The sequence below is a fragment of the Nuphar pumila genome, chromosome 14, assembly GCF_984573655.1.
Source record: "Nuphar pumila chromosome 14, dmNupPumi1.hap1.1, whole genome shotgun sequence".
Lineage (NCBI taxonomy): Eukaryota > Viridiplantae > Streptophyta > Magnoliopsida > Nymphaeales > Nymphaeaceae > Nuphar > Nuphar pumila.
This window is the reverse complement of record NC_143262.1, coordinates 24697265-24717266: the sequence shown is the minus strand read 5'-3', so window position 1 is coordinate 24717266 and position 20002 is coordinate 24697265. Positions and strand designations below refer to the sequence as shown.

At 38.1% G+C, this 20002-nt stretch overlaps 1 protein-coding gene across 1 annotated transcript in view; it reads left to right on the top strand.

Annotated features, from left to right (window-relative positions):
- The first annotated feature begins 1025 nt into the window (after positions 1-1025).
- Positions 1026-20002, top strand: part of LOC149816647 (uncharacterized) — a 40543-nt gene continuing 21566 nt past the window's right edge. Inside the window, exons 1-2 of the mRNA XM_089987242.1 lie at positions 1026-1304; positions 1432-1505. Coding sequence (XP_089843368.1) covers positions 1164-1304; positions 1432-1505 — 215 coding nt within the window. The 5' untranslated portion in view covers positions 1026-1163. The remainder of the gene's footprint in view (positions 1305-1431; positions 1506-20002) is intronic.

Here is a 20002-nt window from a genome sequence, read left to right as displayed (position 1 = left end):
CATTGTAAACAGTTGAATTTTGTAGCACTTAGAAAATCTGCTTATTACAATATGATTGTGCGATGTAAAACTTATTTTTAACTAATCTAACCATTGTTAATGTATCGGTGCGTATGGGCAGAAAACCGATACAATACTAGCCAGAATATTCTATTTTTTTAATAAATGTCAAAAAATGGTTAAAATGTAAACTTTTAATATTGTTTTAATAGTTTTAACATGTGCCACCGTTCTGTTTGACACAAAATTTTTTAAATTATTTTTTGGCCGAATTCAGAACGATTCACTTGAGAATCAGTATCGGCCCATTCACCTGAATGGTTGGCCAAACGATTCAGGGTCGATAATGATACTGACAACATTGAATCTAACCACGATCATATCGTGTGAAGGAATGAGCGGTTTGTAGTAGAGGGTACGGTGCACTCGGGGGTAGCCAATATTTTCCCTCTTTCCGATTCAACTCAACTGTAACAAAATTCGGATTCGGACTCCAATCAGGCTGGATTCGTCCCATATATGCTACCGTGATCAGTTGCAGCAGTACCGAGTGCACCGTACGGGTGACAAGCTATGCCATCGATTCAGCTGTATGGGCCGATACCGATACTCATCTGAATCGTTTTGTATCAGCTCAAAAATAATAAAAAATTATTATATGTGAATCATAACGTGATACATGTTAAAACCATTAAAATAATTTTAAAAAGTATTTTTTGGTATTTTTATATTTATTAAAAAATAGGCTATTCAGGCCAGCAGAGTATCGAATTTGTGCCGATACGATGTGTATAGGCTGATACGCACCGATACTGATAACAATGACCGACTCTAGGACTACCTTCGGACTAAAGCCGTTTGAATTTTGAAAAATTAAAAAAAGGGTCTAATCGATGAAAGGACAAACCAAAAACCTACACGTGTCAGTAGCAACAAAGTTACATGACTCTTTTTGTTTCAGTAAATACCTGATTCGTTCCGGGGCTTTTGGTAAAATGCCCAAAACAATATAAAACGTAAAGCAGGAAGAATAAGAGTGGAAAGCGTGAGAGAGCCTTCACTTCACTTCACCAGCTGGGGAGTGTGCCAGAACAGAGTTAAGAAAGCAGAGAGAGAGAGAGAGAGAGAGAGAGAGAGAGAGAGAGAGAGAGAGAGAGAGAGTAATGGATCGGAACAGCCCCGTCAGGAAATCCCACACATCAACGGCCGATCTCCTCACATGGTCCGAGACGCCATTGCCGGATCCGGCCGCCGGAGATGCCGCCACGCCGGCGGGTTCTCGTTCCGCGTCGCGTCCGCACCATGTCCGTTCTTCTTTTGACTTTCTCTGTTTTTTTTGTTCACGATCACTGGTTTTTCCTGTTGGTTCCTTGCTCAAAGTTTTTACTTTTTCCGTTTCTTTTTCTTTTTGGTTGATGTTTTCTGCGGTAGCCGTCAGGAGGGGTAGGGGCGGTGGTATTCGGTGGTCAGGTGACTCCGGATGAGGCGGAAAGCTTGTTAAGAAGGTTAGATCTGGAAATCCCTTGTGTTCATTCCTTCTTCTGCTGTCAATTCTGAGAAAAAGTTTTTTTTGGTGATGGTCTTCCGATTTGCGTTTTGAATAAACTGAGCAGCATTGTTAGCTGCTTCATTTTTTCTTACTTTTATTAAACTTCAACGTTATCATTGTAGATCAGTTTTCAGACTATGATTCTCTACTTTCTCTTTTTCTTTCTTCGAAGAAAATGTCTGATCATGATCCAATAGTGTAGATCGCTTTTTTTTTTTGCCCCTCTTTCAATTTTGGGTTGATTAAAGAAGCGTTTTAGTGGGAAAGATGCATTTCATATCATGATGATCCTCTGCGATATAGATATTCCAAATCTGTTGTTGCTGTTTTTCTTGTGATTGATTTGTATGCTATCTAAATGTGCATTGGCTATTATGAAGTGAAATGTTGGACCGGATTTTTGTTTTTGGCTGTGTTTTATAATGGATTAATATTTGAGAAGATTGATTGAGAGAAAAGGGAAATGATTGAAAGAAGGGATCTTTGTCTTGTTGATCTTCTGTTACATGCAGTTCTCAAATTTGTGCTTGCTTATTTGAAATGATTGGTTTAGATTGTACTGTATGGGGTTCAGTTTTTGTGGAAAAATGGTTTAAGATACATGGCCACATTATGTTGGAAGAATTCTTCATTATTGTTAACTTGAATGTAGATTAGCAGAGTCTTATCCTGTTTATGCCAATAGTTATGACAGAATGTCCCTGATTTTTCAGTTTTGGGCTCTCTCTTTGGAGGGTGCACAATGAGCTGAGTAGCTCAAGCTCTGTTTGATCTCATTTATTTAATAAACAACCTGATCTTGAGCTTAAAGATAAGCTCAATTATATAAGTGAGATCGAGCACAAATGCCAATTTAAGCTTGTTTAATATGTATATTTTCAAGTTCTGTTTACCCATTAATACAGCAAATGTGTTGGGTAGAGTGATTTTACTCATGAAAATAGGGGTCGTGTTGAAGTATGTAGCCCTGCTTCTACAAGTTATCAAAATAATACAACAACAACAACAACAACTACGCCTTCATCCCAAAACAATTGGGGTCGGCGATATGAACAAAAAAAAAAATCATTCTGGGTCTTTCACATGAATCCTTCTCCTCCAATCATTTCTATCCAATGCCATGTCCTCGGTGAGGTTCAAAGCATTCATATCCTTTCCTATCACCTCCATCCATGTCTTCCTAGGCCTACCCCGACCTCTTTTAACTAATATATTTTCCCATTTCTCCATCCTTCTAACTGGAGCATCATTAGGCCTTCGCCGAATATGTCCAAACCACCGTAAATGATTCTCTCTCATCTTATTTTCAATGGGTGCAACACCTACCTTCTTACGTATCTCCTCGTTTCGAATCTTATCTTTTATTGTATTTCCACACATCCATCTAAGCATACGCATCTCAGCTACACTCATTTTTTGAATATGATGTCTCTTGGCAGCCCAACATTCCGTACCATATAGTAAAGCGGGCCTAATAGTCGTCCTATAAAACTTTCCCTTCAACCGCAATGGCATTCTACGATCGCACAACACTCCAGTTGCACTCTTCCATTTCATCCACCCAACCTTTATCCTATGATTTACATCTCCATCAATTTCTCCATACTTTTGAATGATAGATCCCAAATATTTGAAACAATCATCCACCGGTATTTCTTGCTCACCAAGCTTCACTACACTCCCATCACTACTTCGTTGCTTACTAAACCGACATTCCATGTATTCTGTCTTACTCTTACTCAACTTAAAACCTCTTGCTTCCAATGTCTGTCTCCATAATTCTAACTTAGCATTAACCCCAGCTCTAGACTCATCAATCAAAACAATATCATCAGCAAACAACATACACCACAACACATTTTCTTGAATTGATCTCGTAAGCTCATCCATCACTATAGCAAATAGGAAAGGGCTTAAAGCAGATCCTTGATGTAACCCAACCGTTATAGGAAAATTGGTTGTCACCCCTCCACAAGTGCAGACATTGGTTACTACTCTTTCATACATATCCTTAATTATACTAATGTACTTGAGAGAAACACCTTTCTTTATCATTGTCCACCAGAGAACGTCCCTAGGTACTCTATATTATGCCTTCTCCAAATCAATAAAAACCATATGCAAATCTTTGTTCTTCTCTCTATTTCTCTCAATAAGTTGTCTAAGAAGATGTATAGCTTCCATAGTTGATCTTCCAGGCATAAAACCAAATTGATTCTCCGATATCATGACAACCTTACTCAACCTAGACTCAATCACCCTCTCCCAAAGTTTCATAGTATGACTCATGAGTTTTATACCACGATAGTTTGTGCAATCTTGTATATCACCCTTATTCTTATATAGAGACACCAAAGTACTCTTCCTCCACTCATTAGGCATCTTATTTGTCCGCCAAATCTTGTTAAAAAGATTTGTCAACCATTCTAAACCTTTTTCTCCCAAGCATTTCCAAGCCTAGTATACCATCTGGGCCAACTGCCCTTCTTGATTTCATTTTCTTCAAAGCCTCTGCAATTTCTTTCTTTTAAATCTTGCGCATGAAGTCACGATTCATCTCATGAAAAAGAATGGAGAAATCTCCAAGATCTTGAGCATGACTTTCATTAAATAGCTTATCAAAATAATCTTTCCATCTCTCCTTAATCTCCTCATCTTTGACTAAAACCCTTTGCATTTCATCTTTGATACATCTAACCATACCCAGATCCCTCGATTTCCTATCTCTCATCTTTGCAAGCCTATAAATATCTTTCTTGCATTCTTTGGTATCCAACTTGTCATAAACCTCCTTATATACCTTATCCCTCGCGTTCCGAACTACTTTTTTAGCTTCCTTCTTTGCTATCATATACTTCTCCAAATTCTCATTATCACGACTCTTACTTAGATTTCTATAACACTCTCTTTTAACCTTAATAGCTAATTTGACATCCTCGTTCCACCACGATGTATCTTTATCTAGAGGTGCACCGCCTTTAGACTCACCTAATACTTCCTTAGCCACATTTCTCATACCACCCGCTATCTTATTCCACATTGATTCTGAATCCTCCTCGAGACACCAATCAGCTTTCTTAACTACCTGCTCTACAAACATTCCTTGTTTAGCTCCTTTCAGTGCCCACCACTTAATTCTAGGATCTATCCTATGTCTATCCCTTTTGCGGCATTGTCTAATTATAAGATCTAAAATTAAGACTCTATGTTGTGTAGCTACACTTTCTCCCGGTATAACCTTACAATTGATGCAACAACCCCTATCTCTCTTTTGAAGTAGGAAAAAATCTATCTGACTCGTATTAACCCCACTTTTAAATGTTACTAGGTGAGACTCCCTCTTCCTAAACCAAGTGTTTGCTAAGATCATATCATAGGACAAACCAAAATCTAAAATCCTTTCTTCACTTTCGTTTCTTTCTCCTATACCATAGCCTCCATGGATACTCTCAAATCCATCCCTACTAATGCCTACATGCCCATTAAGGTCACCGCCGATGAAAAGCCTTTCTCCATAAGATATCCCTTATACTACTCCATCTAAATCTTCCCAAAATAATAATAATAAAACATTTAATACTATTCTTCAAAAAATAAAACATTTAATACTTAATTTCCCCTCTAGCTTTGGCAAGTTCATTCAAACCGAAAAGAGAAGCGAACTGGGATTCGAAGGGGAAACAAAGAAGGAAGTGAAAATGTAATTATATTTTTCTAATTTATCAAAATATAAGATTTATGTTACCATTGACAAAATAAAACATAAGTAGATAACATTAAAGTTAATCTATTAATCTCAAAACCGAATCATATATGCAAGTGCAATCATTTAACAAATTCATCTTGTTGCAAGCATTGATAAATAATAAATCAAGAAAAATTCATAATTCATATTCCTATTGCAACCATTTAATAAATGCATCCTGTTGCACGCATTTAATACATAATGCATAAAAAAAATCATAATTCATGTTCCCGTTGCAACCATTTAAACAGAATCTTTGTGGCATAGCTTGAAATTTTGATGTGTAGATAATTCCTAACACTGCTATTTTAATTTTGTGAATGATTTGATTTCAAGAATTACTAATAGGGGTTAGCACAAGGCAAACACTGTGCTTGGTGAGTCAGTAAATGTTGTTAGGGTTACCCATGGTGCAACCAAAATTAGCATGATCTAAAATTGAGATAAGAGAAGACAAAGTAATATGCATCCACACACACCAATCAACTAACACATGTTTGGAGATCATACTGAAAATGCTATCAAAATTGAAAAATGCTATCAAAGCGGGAGACATAGAGAGTGTGTAAGATGGATAAAGCGAGCGACAAAAAGAGTGAAAGACATAGAGAGCAAGAGACGGAGAGAGAGAGTACCCGAGGACACCCATCATCGGAGATTCGAAAGTCGGTGGAGATCATATATATATATATATATATATATATATATATATATATATAGAGAGAGAGAGAGAGAGAGAGAGAGAGAGAGAGAGAGAGTTGCGAATGATACACAAACCTACGAGGTTTGGGGTTTTTCACGATTTTTTGAAAATGACCATTTTGCCCTCTTAAGAAATATCATTTTTTTGGTAAAAAAGTTTAATAAGGGGTAAAACTGTCCAAACTCTTAAAAAAGGAAACTCGCTTTCTGATTTTGGGAAGCAAGCTTCCCAATATTAGGAAGTGATCTTCTCTATTAATGGGAATTGTGTTTCCTGTTAACGAGGAAGTGCAGTTCCTATTAATAGGAAGTGCACTTCCCCATTAACGGGAAGTGAGTTTCCCAATTAAAATGGGTGCTTCCCCATGTTTCGAAAGCGTCACATTTTGTGTTTCCGAAGCGTGCTTTGCCACTCCTATAGGCTATTCCGGTAACCTTATTATAGACTCTCTCTCTCTCTCTCTCGTGCGCGCTCGCAGACTCAAGCTCCCTTGCCTTCTACCGTCGCTCTATGTACGCCTTCACCTCTTTTTATTCTCCCCCTTCCTCTGCCTCTTCTTATTCTTTTCTCTGTCTCTCTTTCTCTCGCTCCCTTCCTCTGTCTCTCTTTCTCTCTCTCCCTTCCTCTGTCTCTTGTTCTTTTGTCCCCCTTCCCCTTCCTCTTCCTCTCTCTGTCTCTCCCCCTTTCCTCACCTCTTCTTCTTCTTCTGTCTCCTTTCCTCTGCCTCTTCTTCTTCTATCTTTGTCTTTGTCTCCTCCTTCATTTGCTTCTTCTTCCTCTTCTCTCTGTCTATCTTTCTCTCTCCCCCTTCCTTCGCCTCTTCTTCTTATTCTTCTATGTCTTTGCCTATCTTTCTCTCTTCGCTTCATCCTTTCTCTCTTTGTCTCCCTTTCTCTGCCTCTTCTTCTTCTCTCTCCCTTCCTCCACCTCTTCTTCTTCTTCTCTCTCCCTTTCTATGCAGCCAATTTTCCTTTTAGTTGTAAGTGAGTTTAATATCTGAAATTTTTTATACATGGATTATCCATGTACTGAAACTAATCTCTCAGTGGCTCTATCATATTATATTTGTTATGGACAATTTTGTTGTTAGTAATTCATACATGTTTGCTATTAGTTTTAACACTTTATTTTAAAAATTTATATTATTTTTAAATTATTTGGCATTTGTTGATATTCGTAGTTGTTTGCTTTGCTTATTCAATTGTGTTTAATATTTGGATAGGTTTTGTAATGTTCTACATGTTTTTTTTTTGGGTCTATTGCTTATTGTTGATTGATTTTATGTTGCATACATGTTTGTTAATAATTTTAGCAGATCATTTGCATATTTTTTAAATTTTTGTATTTTTTTAATTAAGGTACCGACTAGTCCACCTAGTCTTCGACTATTCTTTTTAGGGGTCCAGTGACTAGGCACCACCGAAATATTTTTGTCTACATTATCATGGATATGATGCTGGAGCAGGATATGATGCAGATATGCTTGGTACTTTCAAAATTTGCGACCCGGGGATATGGTTGTATAAACACAGATATATGCATGTGTGAGTGTAAGACAACTGTTCTAAATCATTATAGTTAGGAATATCAAATAATGACACTAAGTTGAAATTGAAATGTAATGTAATTCATGACAAATTTTAAAGGAAAAAGATTTTAAGTAAATACAAAATAAGTAGGTTCGAGAAAATAAATAAAGTTAATGACACAATGTTGACTTTGTGTGAAATTGGTTCAATGTTATGAAGTGTTGTGTCATGTCTGTTGAAAGTAAGGAGTAAGGAGAGATGCACAACAACCAAGGTAGAGAGAGAGAGAGAAAGAGAGAGAGAGAGACGGCTGGAGAATAATCTAACTTCCTCAATTCAATTAGGGCTACTCTCTATATTAAATAGAGATAGTCCAAAGAACACAATTACACCCAGGTCCCTCATTAAAGAATAAGATTCAAATAACCTTTAGTTTAGAAAAACTTATTTACTAAAAACATCATAAAAACATCTTAGTCTCAACACTCCCCCTCAAGCTGGAGCATAGATATCAATCATGCTCAGCTTGTCACAACACTTTGAGAAATTTGGTCTCGCCAGGGCTTTGGTAAAAACATCAGCTATTTGATCTTCGGAAGATATATGATCGGTGCAGATATACCCAGCCTGAACCAAGTCGCGGATATAGTGAGAGTCAATTTCAATATGTTTAGTCCTTTCATGAAATACTGGATTGTTGGCAATATATGTAGCAACCCTATTGTCACACATCATCAACATAGGTAGGGATACTTTCTCCTGAAGCTCGGTCAAGACTGATTTTACCCACATAATCTCAGCTGCAGTCTGGGCCATTGCTCGGTATTCAGATTCAGCACTCGACCTGGCTACACCGGTTTGTTTCTTACTCCTCCAGGTAACAAGATTTCCTCCCACAAACACACAAAATCCAGATGTTGACTTCCTATCTTCAACAGATCCTGCATAATCCGCGTCAGTGTAAGCAACAACGTCCAAAGATGGATTTCGTTTAAACAACAGATCTTTACCAGGAGATGCCTTTAAGTACCGAATAACCATCATAGCTGCATCCCAGTGAACTTTTGTAGGTTTGTCCATGAACTGACTGATTTTACTCACAACTAATGAAATGTCAGGTCTAGTAACAGTAACATATAGTAACTTACCCACCAAGGATCTAAAGCTGGCACTGTCCACATACTCAGAATTCTCATCGAACATGTGAGTTTTGGGATCCATTGGAATATTAGCTGGCTTGGCTCCTATCATTCCAGTCTCTTTTAATAAGTCCAACACATACTTTCTTTGAGACAACACTAAGCCCTCTTTGTTTCTTGCAACTTCGATACCTAGAAAATATCGTAGGTGATCAAGATCTTTAGTAACAAAGTGTTTCTGAAGATGATCTTTTGTGGCAGAAATATCTTGGGCACTGCTCCCTGTTAATATGATGTCATCAACATATACCACCATAACAACGATTCCAGCACTGGTTTTCTTGATGAACAAGGAGTGATCTGAAGCGGACCTGACAAAGCCAAAACTCGACATTACCTCAAATAATTTGTGAAACCATGCCCTTGGACTCTGCTTCAGGCCATAAATAGCCTTCTTCAACTTGCACACCTTCTTACACTCCCCCTGAACCTCGAAGCCTGGGGGTTGTTGCATGTAGACAATTTCATGCAAATCCCCATACAAAAAGGCATTCTTGACATCCAACTGAAACAAGGGCCATCCATGGTGCACATCAACAGAAAGAACAAGACGAATAGTGCCAAGACGAGCAACTGAGGAGAAAGTTTCAAAAAAGTCAACACCATAAGTCTGAGTATACCCTTTTGCAACCAACCGGGATTTGTACCGTTCAATTGACCCATCCGAGTTATATTTAATGGTATATACCCACTTGCAGCCAACAATATTTGCATCAGTTGGAGGATCCACCAAATCCCAAGTGCCCCTAGAACATAGGGCATCCATCTCATCCTTCATAGCCTGCATCCATTTGGGGTCGAATAGAGCCTGGCTATGATGAAGCGGAACAGAGGAGGCAGACAAAGTCGAGATAAAATTCTTCATAGAAGCCCCAAGATTAACTTTAGAAACAAACTGAGAAATGGGATGAAGGGTGCACTGTCTTTTCCCTTTTCGCAGAGCAATAGGAAGATCCTCATCAACAGCAGAAACTTCAGTATGCTCAGAGATACTAACTTCAGGAGAAGGAGATAATGGGGGCATGGAGGTAGGTGGTAACCTGTGAGTATACACTATAGGAGGGTTTCTGTATCGAGACTCCCCAGAGGATGGAGCCACAGGCTTTGGAGTGAACGACTCTAAAGGAAAAGGGGGAATTGGCAGAGGAAAAACATCACCCTGACTATCTTGTAACCTTGGAGTAGTACTCGAAAAATAAGGAATAGACTCAAAGAAGGTAACATCCGCACTGACATACTCTTTATGAGATATAGGGTCATAGCAACGATATCCTTTTTGGTTCTTAGGATACCGAAGGAAAACACATTTAATAGACTGAGCAGCAAGTTTATCTCGATCAGGACCCAGCTTATGCACAAAACACACACATCCAAAGACTTTAGGGGGGATAGGGAAGAGAGGAGCCTCCGGATGAAGAATTTGAATTGGGATCTGGTCTTCTACAGAACTTGACAGCATGCGATTTATAAGAAACCCGGCTGTCAAAACAGCATTGCCCCAGTATGTAGCAGGCATATTGGATTGAATCATAAGGCACCGAGCAACATTAAGGATTTGTCTATGTTTCCTCTCAGCCACCCCATTTTGCTGGGAGGTATGGGGACATGTAAATTGAGGTTGAATCCCATTAACAGAGTAGAATTGAAGTAAGTCTTTGTATTTGAACTCATGAGTGTTATCAGTGCGAACAATTTTAACACATATGTCAAATTGAGTTTTTATCTCTGCAATTAAAGATTTAAGAATGACAGGACCTTGAGACCGATCTTTTAACAGGAACACCCACGATAGTCTCGAGAAGTCATCAACAATAACTAGATAATAACGACATTGAGACCTATTCAGAATCCTACTTGGACCCCACACATCTACATGAAGAAGATCAAACAATCCTTGACTTGATGGACTCTGACCGGAGGGAAAAGAACTTCGACAATGTTTTCCCAATTGACATGTTTTACACTGAAGAGAAACTGAGGGAGGTATATGAGGAATAACACGACGAAGTTTTGTCACTGGAAGGTGACCCAAACGATGATGCCACAAAAGAGGACTTGAGGATGATGTAACAACAGAATTGGCCGAAACCTCTGGTTGGTGTAGGTAATACATACCACCTTCCTCATAGCCACCACCAATCATTTTCCCCGTCAGCAAGTCCTGAAAGGTGCATCCCATAGGATAAAAAATCACTCTACAATTCAACTCTTTTGTCAATCGACTGACGGATAATAAATTCTGTGGAAACGAAGGAGCATGAAGAACATGCGACAATTGAAGAGTAGGGGTAATAGACATGTTTCCTTGCCCTACAATTGGGGAAGAACTACCATTAGCAAGACGTACCCCTTTTTGACCTGTCACAGGTTTTAAACTTACAAAGTTGCTCGAGTTTCCGCACAAGTGACCAGAGGCTCCAGAATCAATGACTCACCTACCACCTTGAGTAGATAGGCCATCACCTGCCGAGAACACAACCTCCGCAACAAAAGGCTTCAAATTGGATGATCGTAAAACTAGGAGCTCGTCATATTTGTTAAAACATATGTAATAATATGTAATAATACATCTATATATATATATATAAATATAGATATATATTCACCATAATACCCGATAGGGGTATTATGGTCTTTTCACAAGTACCCAATAGGGGTACTTGTTTTATTTCTTTTATTTCACTGTTTTTTATTTTTTGTTTTTTATTTTTTAAATGTATTTTTGGATACCGAAAAGGGGCCCCACAATGGAGTCATTGGGGCCCCCAACGGTCACAATTGTGACCGTTGGGGGCTCCCAACGACTCTATTGGGAGCCCCTTTGGTCTCCTTTTCTTATAAATAGGGGGAACCCCCCTTGTATGTTGTATTGCTCTTGAGAGCTCCTCTTCAATAATAGTGATATTATTTTTCATGTGTGTAGCCTTTTTATAAGGCCCTTCGTATATCCCTTAGTGGATTTCCTCTCTTATGCTTGTTGCATTTGTCCGTGTGAGACATAGTGAATGCTTTAGCATTCTTGGATTCTTCCGCATATTTCATTACATGGTATCAAAGCCATACGATCTTTTAAGGTAAAATCATGTATCTCTCTACTTCCTTTTTTTCTCACACCTCCATTTTGTAGCAATGGAAGTCAAGATCGATCTATCATTCAAGCTCAATGGGAAAAATTACATGATGTGGGCATCCGCAATGGAGAATAATCTCAAAGGTAAGAAGCTTTGGGGTTATGTAATGGGAACCGTTCCGGAACCCCAACTTAAGCTCACAAAGATGGAAGAAGATCAAGAGAAAGCACTTGAAGGCGATGCTCGTCTCAAGGCTATTGAAGATTATCATCACCAAATGGAAGATTGGGAGAGCAACCATGCAAAAATCCTAGCATGGTTTATGAATAATGTTGAACTTAAGGTATGTGCAAATATTGCAAAATTCCGCCGGGCGAATGAAGCTTTTGTTTTTTATGAAGGGTATGTTTACCCAAAAGGATCTTGCAAACGCTTATTTTTTGCAAGAAAAAGTGAGAACCACAAAACAAGGTGACATGAGCATACAAGACTATTATAGTGCTCTAAATCCTTTGTGGGATGAATTGGCTCTTTTAGAGCCTAAATGGGTGTCTATGGAGGATGTGGTACTAAGACAAAAACAAATGAAACAAGATAGATTGTTTCAATTTTTATTTGGGCTTCGTCCCGAATTTGAACAAGTTAGATCCTCACTTCTCCATAGATCTACGTTTCCTCCCTTAGAAGAGGCTATTGCCGAGATTACTCAAGAAAAGACTAGGCATAATATGGGTAAAAGCATTGATGAAGTTCTTGCCGTATCTAAACCCGACAATCATGTCAAAACATACAAACCACCTCATTTTGGTAAGCAAGGGAGTGGTGGAAGAAAAATGATTATATGTCATCATTGTTATGAGCCGGGGCATATTAAACCCGTTTGCCCAAAGCTAAATGGAGCATTCAAGCCAAAGGTGGCTTCTGTTGAAGAATCATCCACTAAAGAAGATGACGGCAAAAACGGGGATCTCAAAGATACTCTTGGACAAATTTCCTTGGCTCTCCAACAAATTCTAAAGGCTACTTCTTCCACCTCCGGTGCCGCCATTGCCTCATCATCACCTCCCGGTACGTACTCTTGGATTTTAGATTTCGGAGCTTCTTTTCACATGACTCCTCATGAAAATGCATTAACCAATGTGCACACCAATTCAAAAATATCTTGTGTCTCTACGGCCGATGGAACTTTTCTCAAAATAAATGGTGTTGGAACTCTTGATTCTAAAAATGTTCAAAATTTCCTTGTTCCAAAAGTTAGAATAGTTCCAAAATTAAATCTTAACCTCTTTTCCGTTTTTCAAATAGCCGACCATGGATGTGAAATATCTTTCTCATCCCAAGGGTGCTTTGTGCAGGATCTTCGGTCCGGGAAGCGGATTGGGCAAGGCCATAGGAAGGGAGACCTTTATTTTATGGATAACTTAATGCTTCCAAATACCTCATTTTGTACTTATGTCCAAGACAAAAATATTGAAACTTGGCATAAAAGGCTTGGATATCCAAGTTACTCTAAAATGTATCTTTTTCCTTTTGGACACAAGTTTTGTAAAGAAAAAGATATCAATTGCAAAGATTGCATTTTTGGAAAAATGAAGTTTACTCCTTTTCCTATTAGAACCTTTGTGACAACAAGACCTTTTGAATTGGTGCATTCCGATGTTTGGGGACCATCTCCGGTTCTATCCAAAGGTGGTTATTCGTATTATGTTACTTTTATTGATGATTATACTAGATATGTATGGATTTATTTTCTTAACTTTAAATCGGAAGTTTTTAATTTCTTTAAAGAATTTCATGCAAAAGTTCAAAATCAATTTCAAAGTCAAATATCCATTCTTAGATCTGATTCGGGTGGAAAGTACTTATCAAATGATTTTCAATCATATCTAAAACAACATGGCATTTGTCATCAAAAATCTTGTCCAAGAACTCCTCAACAAAACGGTCTAGCGGAAAGAAAACATAGACATATTTTGGAAACCACTAGATCCTTACTAATTTCTAAAAATATTCCTAAAAGTTTTTGGGCCGAAGCCGTGTTAACCTCCACCTATTTAATCAATAGGATGCCATCTTCAAAATTGAACAATATCTCTCCTTATGAAAAACTTTTCAATATGACACCCGACTACAATCGTTTTCGTATTTTTGGGTGTAAATGCTTTGTTCTTTTACATAAAAGAGATAAATTGTCACCTAAAGCAATAGAATGTGTATTTTTAGGATATGGTGAAAATCAAAAGGGCTATAGATGCTTTGACCATAAAAACAATAAATTATTTGTCTCCAAAGATGTGACCTTTTTAGAATATGAAAATGGATTTGAAATATTGGAAAAACCAAATGAAATTGATTATATGTTTATCAATGATCTTTTAGAAGATTCAAATGATGACTCTTTGAGTCATCCGAAAGTTTTAGAAAATACTCATGATTCTCATGATAATGATGTATCACCAACTAATGGTGACAATCTCCAAGTTTACACTCGGCGTGAGGAAGCCCAACCTATTAGTGCTTTAGAAAAATTTTTGCGGCTTAATGAACCCCTAGAAGAAACCTCTCTTAGGCGTTCTTCTAGAACATCAATTCCACCTAATAGGTTTGTCTCATATGAAACTCTCTCACCTAACTATAGAGCTTGTCTAATAGCCTTGCATTCTTACTATGAACCTTCCCATTATAATCAAGCAAAAAATATACCTCATTGGGTTGAAGCAATGAAAGTTGAACTAGATGCTTTAAATAAAGCTAAAACTTTAGTTCTTCTTCCTCCAAATAAGAAAGCTATAGGATGTCGATGGGTCTACAAAGTCAAAACTAAAAGTGATGGTTTCCTAGAACGTTATAAAGCTAGATTAGTTGCTAAGGGATACTCACAAGAGTATGACATCGATTATGAGGAGACTTTTGCTCCCGTGGCTCGCATGACAAGCGTTAGAACTTTAATAGCGGTAGCATCATCTAAGAAATGACCTATATTCCAATTAGATGTTAAAAATGCCTTTCTTAATGGTCAGTTGAATGAAGAAGTATATATGGACCCTCCGCCGGGAATTAGCGTTAACCAAGGTCAAACTCTTCGGTTATTAAAAGCTTTATATGGTCTTAAACAAGCCCCTAAGGCTTGGTATGATAGATTTAGTGCTATCATGTTAAAATTGGGCTTTCGCTCATGTTATACTGACACTGCTCTTTTTGTTAAACGTGCAGGTAATAGTATCATCATCCTTCTGCTTTATGTTGATGATATGATCATCACTGACAATGATGAAAGTGGTATTCTTAATGTTAAAAATATGTTAAAACATAATTTTGATATGTCTGATCTGGGTTTTCTTAGGTACTTTCTTGGTATAGAAGTAGCATACTCTCCTCGAGGGTATATATTGCCACAGATGAAGCTTGCTGCAGACATTTGTTCCAAATCTGGGATTTCAGATGACAAAAAGGTGGAGACTCCTGAGGTTATCAATGCTAAACTACGACTGGAGGATGGAGTTCTGCTGGATGATCCTACGCCCTACAGGCAACTCATAGGCTCCCTCACCTATCAGACTATCACCAGGCCGGATATTGCTCATGCTGTGCACTCTGCAAGCCAATTTCAGCATGCTCTTACATCTGTGCATATGAGTGCTGTGCTCCGGATCATTCGATACATCAAAAATACTTTGACTAAAGGGCTATTCCTATCCTCACTCTCTTCTTTAGACTTACTGGCTTATACTGATGCTGACTGGGGAGGAAACCCAAATGATCGAATCTCAACTACTGGCTTTTGTGTTTTTCTAGGAGATTCGCTAATTGCTTGGAGGTGCAAGAAACAGCAGAAAGTCTCATTGTCTTCTACTGAAGCAGAATACAGGGCTATGGCAACTACTAAAATGGAGCTTGTGTGGCTTCGAAGTCTTCTTCAAGATATGGGAGTCGAAATTACCGGTGCTTTGAAGCTTTGTTGCGACAACAAAAGTGCCATCTACATTGCCAGCAACCACACCTTTCATGAGAGGACTAAACATATTGAAATAGACTGTCATTATGTACGTGATGAATATCTTCGTGGGACAGTTACATTGCTATATGTCACTTCAGAATATCAACTTGCAGATTTCTTTACCAAAGCCCTGCCTGCTTCTCGCTTCTTGTTCCTTCTTGGCAAACTTTCGGTCATTCCCCCGTAAAGTTTGAGGGGGGGTGTTAAAATATATGTAATAATACATCTATATATATAAATATAGATGTATATTCACCATAATACCCAATAGGGGTACTTGTTTTATTTCTTTTATTTCACTGTTTTTTATTTTTTATTTTTTAAATGTATTTTTGGATACCGAAAAGGGGCCTCACAATGGAGTCGTTGGGGCCCCCAACGGTCACAATTGTGACCGTTGGGGGCTCCCAACGACTCTATTGGGAGCCCCTTTGGTCTCCTTTTCTTATAAATAGGGGGAACCCCCCTTGTATGTTGTATTGCTCTTGAGAGCTCCTCTTCAATAATAGTGATATTATTTTTCATGTGTGTAGCCTTTTTATAAGGCCCTTCGTATATCCCTTAGTGGATTTCCTCTCTTATGCTTGTTGCATTTGTCCGTGTGGGACATAGTGAATGCTTTAGCATTCTTGGATTCTTCCGCATATTTCATTACAATATTCAGCCCTGCTAAGAGTTACACAATCATTGGAGGAATTTGCATCTGATTTAACCACTTGAGTCATAATATAAACTGATGGGCTTGATTCACAAAGTGCAGGAGCAACCACAGGCGCATACCCACAATTAACAACAAGCCCGACTATATCAAGTTTTGACTTCACCAATGAAATCTAAGAAACACGACCTTCGACTGTTCAGATCCAAACTTTAAATATAATTTTAAGAAACTTGACCAAAACTTTCCACCTCAACCAAGGATGACTATAGGTTGTAAATCAAGATCACACATCCAACACGACTTAGAATGTGTTACCATCACACATCCGCCACTACGACAAACAGTAGCAGCACCCAACACAGAATCTCACTTCAAAAGACAAGGTTCCCACGAACAGAATATTTTTCCACATGCTGTTTTCAAACATCAACTGAGTCAAAAGGATCACGACACAACACCCAGCTGCTTGCTAAATAAAATCTGAGCACAACCAGCGATAACATGAGTAGAAACAAAATAATTTTCCCTGTGCAATTTCACGACTGCTTTTCTGATCAGTTTCACGACTGCTTCATCCACGACCTTGACAGGCTGAATACCACGACTACAATATGCTGTCTACTACGACTATACATCCACCACTATAGAGATGCATATCACAACTAAGATAGAGATGCATACCTCGACTGCACATCCACCACGAATATGCCTCTGATTCATGCTAGAAACTAGAGTCACTCGAACTTGGAGCAGGGCACGAGATCACGCTCACAAGGACAATGGATCAGATCTCTGTTGTATCTGATTCTTCACAGCCTTTAACAGAACCGACCCCCACTTGATTTGATTTCGCGATTTCTCTGCATCAGATCTTCACTCAATCTGAACTTCTCCACCATCCACACTTCAAAGATCATTTGTTTTGAAGCCCGCAGCATCCAATCAATTTGCAACGATCAGATTTTTTTTTATGTAAAAATCTGTGTCGACAACACAAGGAATCAAATCAGACCAGCGGCATCACACGACCCACGTTCTGAGTGCGTCCACGATCAGCCACGATCTGAGTTTCATGACACATGATGCAGCTTGCTGCAGTTTTCCACGATCAACCACAGCAGCATTACACGACCCACGATCAGCAACTGTATCCCAGGAGGGGACGCGGCTCTGATACCATGTTGAAAGTAAGGAGAGATGCACAACAACCAAGGGAGAGAGAGAGAGAGAGAGAGAGAGAGAGAGAGAGAGAGAGAGAGAGAGAGAGACGGCTGGAGAATAATCTAACTTCCTCAATTCAATTAGGGCTACTCTCTATATTAAATAGAGATAGTCTAAAGAACACAATTACACCCAGGTCCCTCATTAAAGAATAAGATTCAAATAACCTCTAGTTTAGAAAAACTTATTTACTAAAAGCATCATAAAAACATCTTAGTCTCAACAATGTCCATGAAGTGTCTGAGTGTCGACACATGATACACTTTCTAAGTGAAGTGTTCTTGTGACAAACCTACTTGAATGAATTCTTGACTAGATCTAGATCCAAACTCTATACAGAAAACAGTTGATGGTCCAATCCAAATTCCAAATTTCCAACATATAGCCTACATTTTGTTGCTAATATCCAACAAGTTCATGTGCTCAGTAGACCTCTCAGTAGGATGACCAATAATCAGGTTTAGAGGAGGTTCAATTATACAATGGGGGCAGTTCTACAGGATCCAAGTACTAAATGGGTCAAAACCTTGCTTAGATGTCTATAATCAGATCTGGTTCAAACTCAATGTTTAATTGAGAGAATTGCATACAAATCTTCATTAAAAAGGCATTTTTTTACTGTTTAATTGATGTCTGGTTCTAACCCCAAAGACTTGGACCTGTTACCTTCAAAGATGGGTCCTACTGATCCCAATATTGACATATGCTACACCTCAAATTTGGCCCTGATGTGTTTTGAAAGTCTACTTTAGTTTTCTTGTAATCCCGGATATGCAACTGGTTTTATATACCTGACAGTGATTTATTATGGATAGAATTTAGATATTACTTGTGGACATTCTATTGTTACTTTTCATTTAAATAGGTTGATATGCATTAATGTGAATCAAATTTATTATATATACATACATATATTTACAGTGGTGGATCCAAGGGGGGTCAAGAGGAGATATATAATGACTTGGCATTGCCTTCTCTCTCCTAAAGGTATAGGCTTTTAAGGGTATTTCCAGATCAAAATCATGGTGTTTGAAGACCTATAGCCTTATAAAATATGGAATCTGAAAAGGTGCCTTTGTAAGTGTATGAAATTAACAAAAAATATTATATTTGAAAGTGAAAAATTACTATATTCTCTCATTGGTAAGTTTCATGACTTTTAAAGTGAATAGCTTTTTAAATAGTTATCTTTTGTAAAAATGAGAGATCATAACTATTCCAATTTTTACCTTTTTAAACCTAAAGATTATTAAACAGTTTAGGAATGTTTGTCTCTCTCTCTACTAAGGATGTCAATGGGTAGGATAAAACAAATATGTTATCCACTAATAAGTTGGATCCAAAAGAACATGTCCAACAAACTAACTGGTTCAAGTCGGAGGGTTAGTTACTAGGTGAATTTGGGTACTGTTGAGCTCTTAGATTTATTTTGATGATTACAAAACTCTCTAATGACTAATATTTGAAAATTAAGTGTGTAGAGATTTGATCTTATTCGTATTGTTTATAAAGTTCAAAATGCAGTTAAAAATGCCCTAAAATCTATTAAAAGGTTACTTATAATCGATGGAGAAATTTGAAAAAGTTTGGAGTAAATTTGACCAAGGTACATGCTCCTAATGCTTAAGAGTCGACCTTTGAAAAGTTTCATGTTCGTATGAGTCAACCCAAGAAAGGACAAGCATACTTTATTTTGAACACTCTAAGAGTCAACCCCCAACTCTTGAGTAGTAGAGTCGACCCCTGAAGAGCATCTGAGTCGACCCTCAAAGAACTGAATAAAAATATGGCTCCTATGCAAGCATGAGTCGACCCCTATAAAGCAGGAGTTGACTTTCAAAGAACAAAATGTAAACATTATGAGTGTGCAACCAAGAGTCGACTCCCATGAAGCAAGGGTCAAGTCTCAAATAGGAAGAGTTGACCCTTATAAAGGAAGAGTCAACTCTCGAGGAAGAAGAGCCGATCCCAGGGACTAAAGAGTTGACTCTAGACTGGAACGGGTGGAATTTAATAGACTTCTAGTCATTGCAAAACGGTGTTTTACGTCTCCAATGTCTATCTAATGCTTATTTCTTATCCTCAACCATATATTGATGATGGTGAACTGTATAAAACCGTGGGAAATCACATCAATCAAAAGTACATCAAAGATTCAAGCTTTCAAGCGCTTCAATGCTCTCCAATAACGAACTACTTTGGTATTCTCATCTTTTTGAATTTTTTGAATCTTTGATGTACTTTTGATTGATGTTATTTTCCCCCGTTTCATATAGTTCACCATCATCAATATATGGTTGAGGACGATAAATAGTCGTTGGATAGAC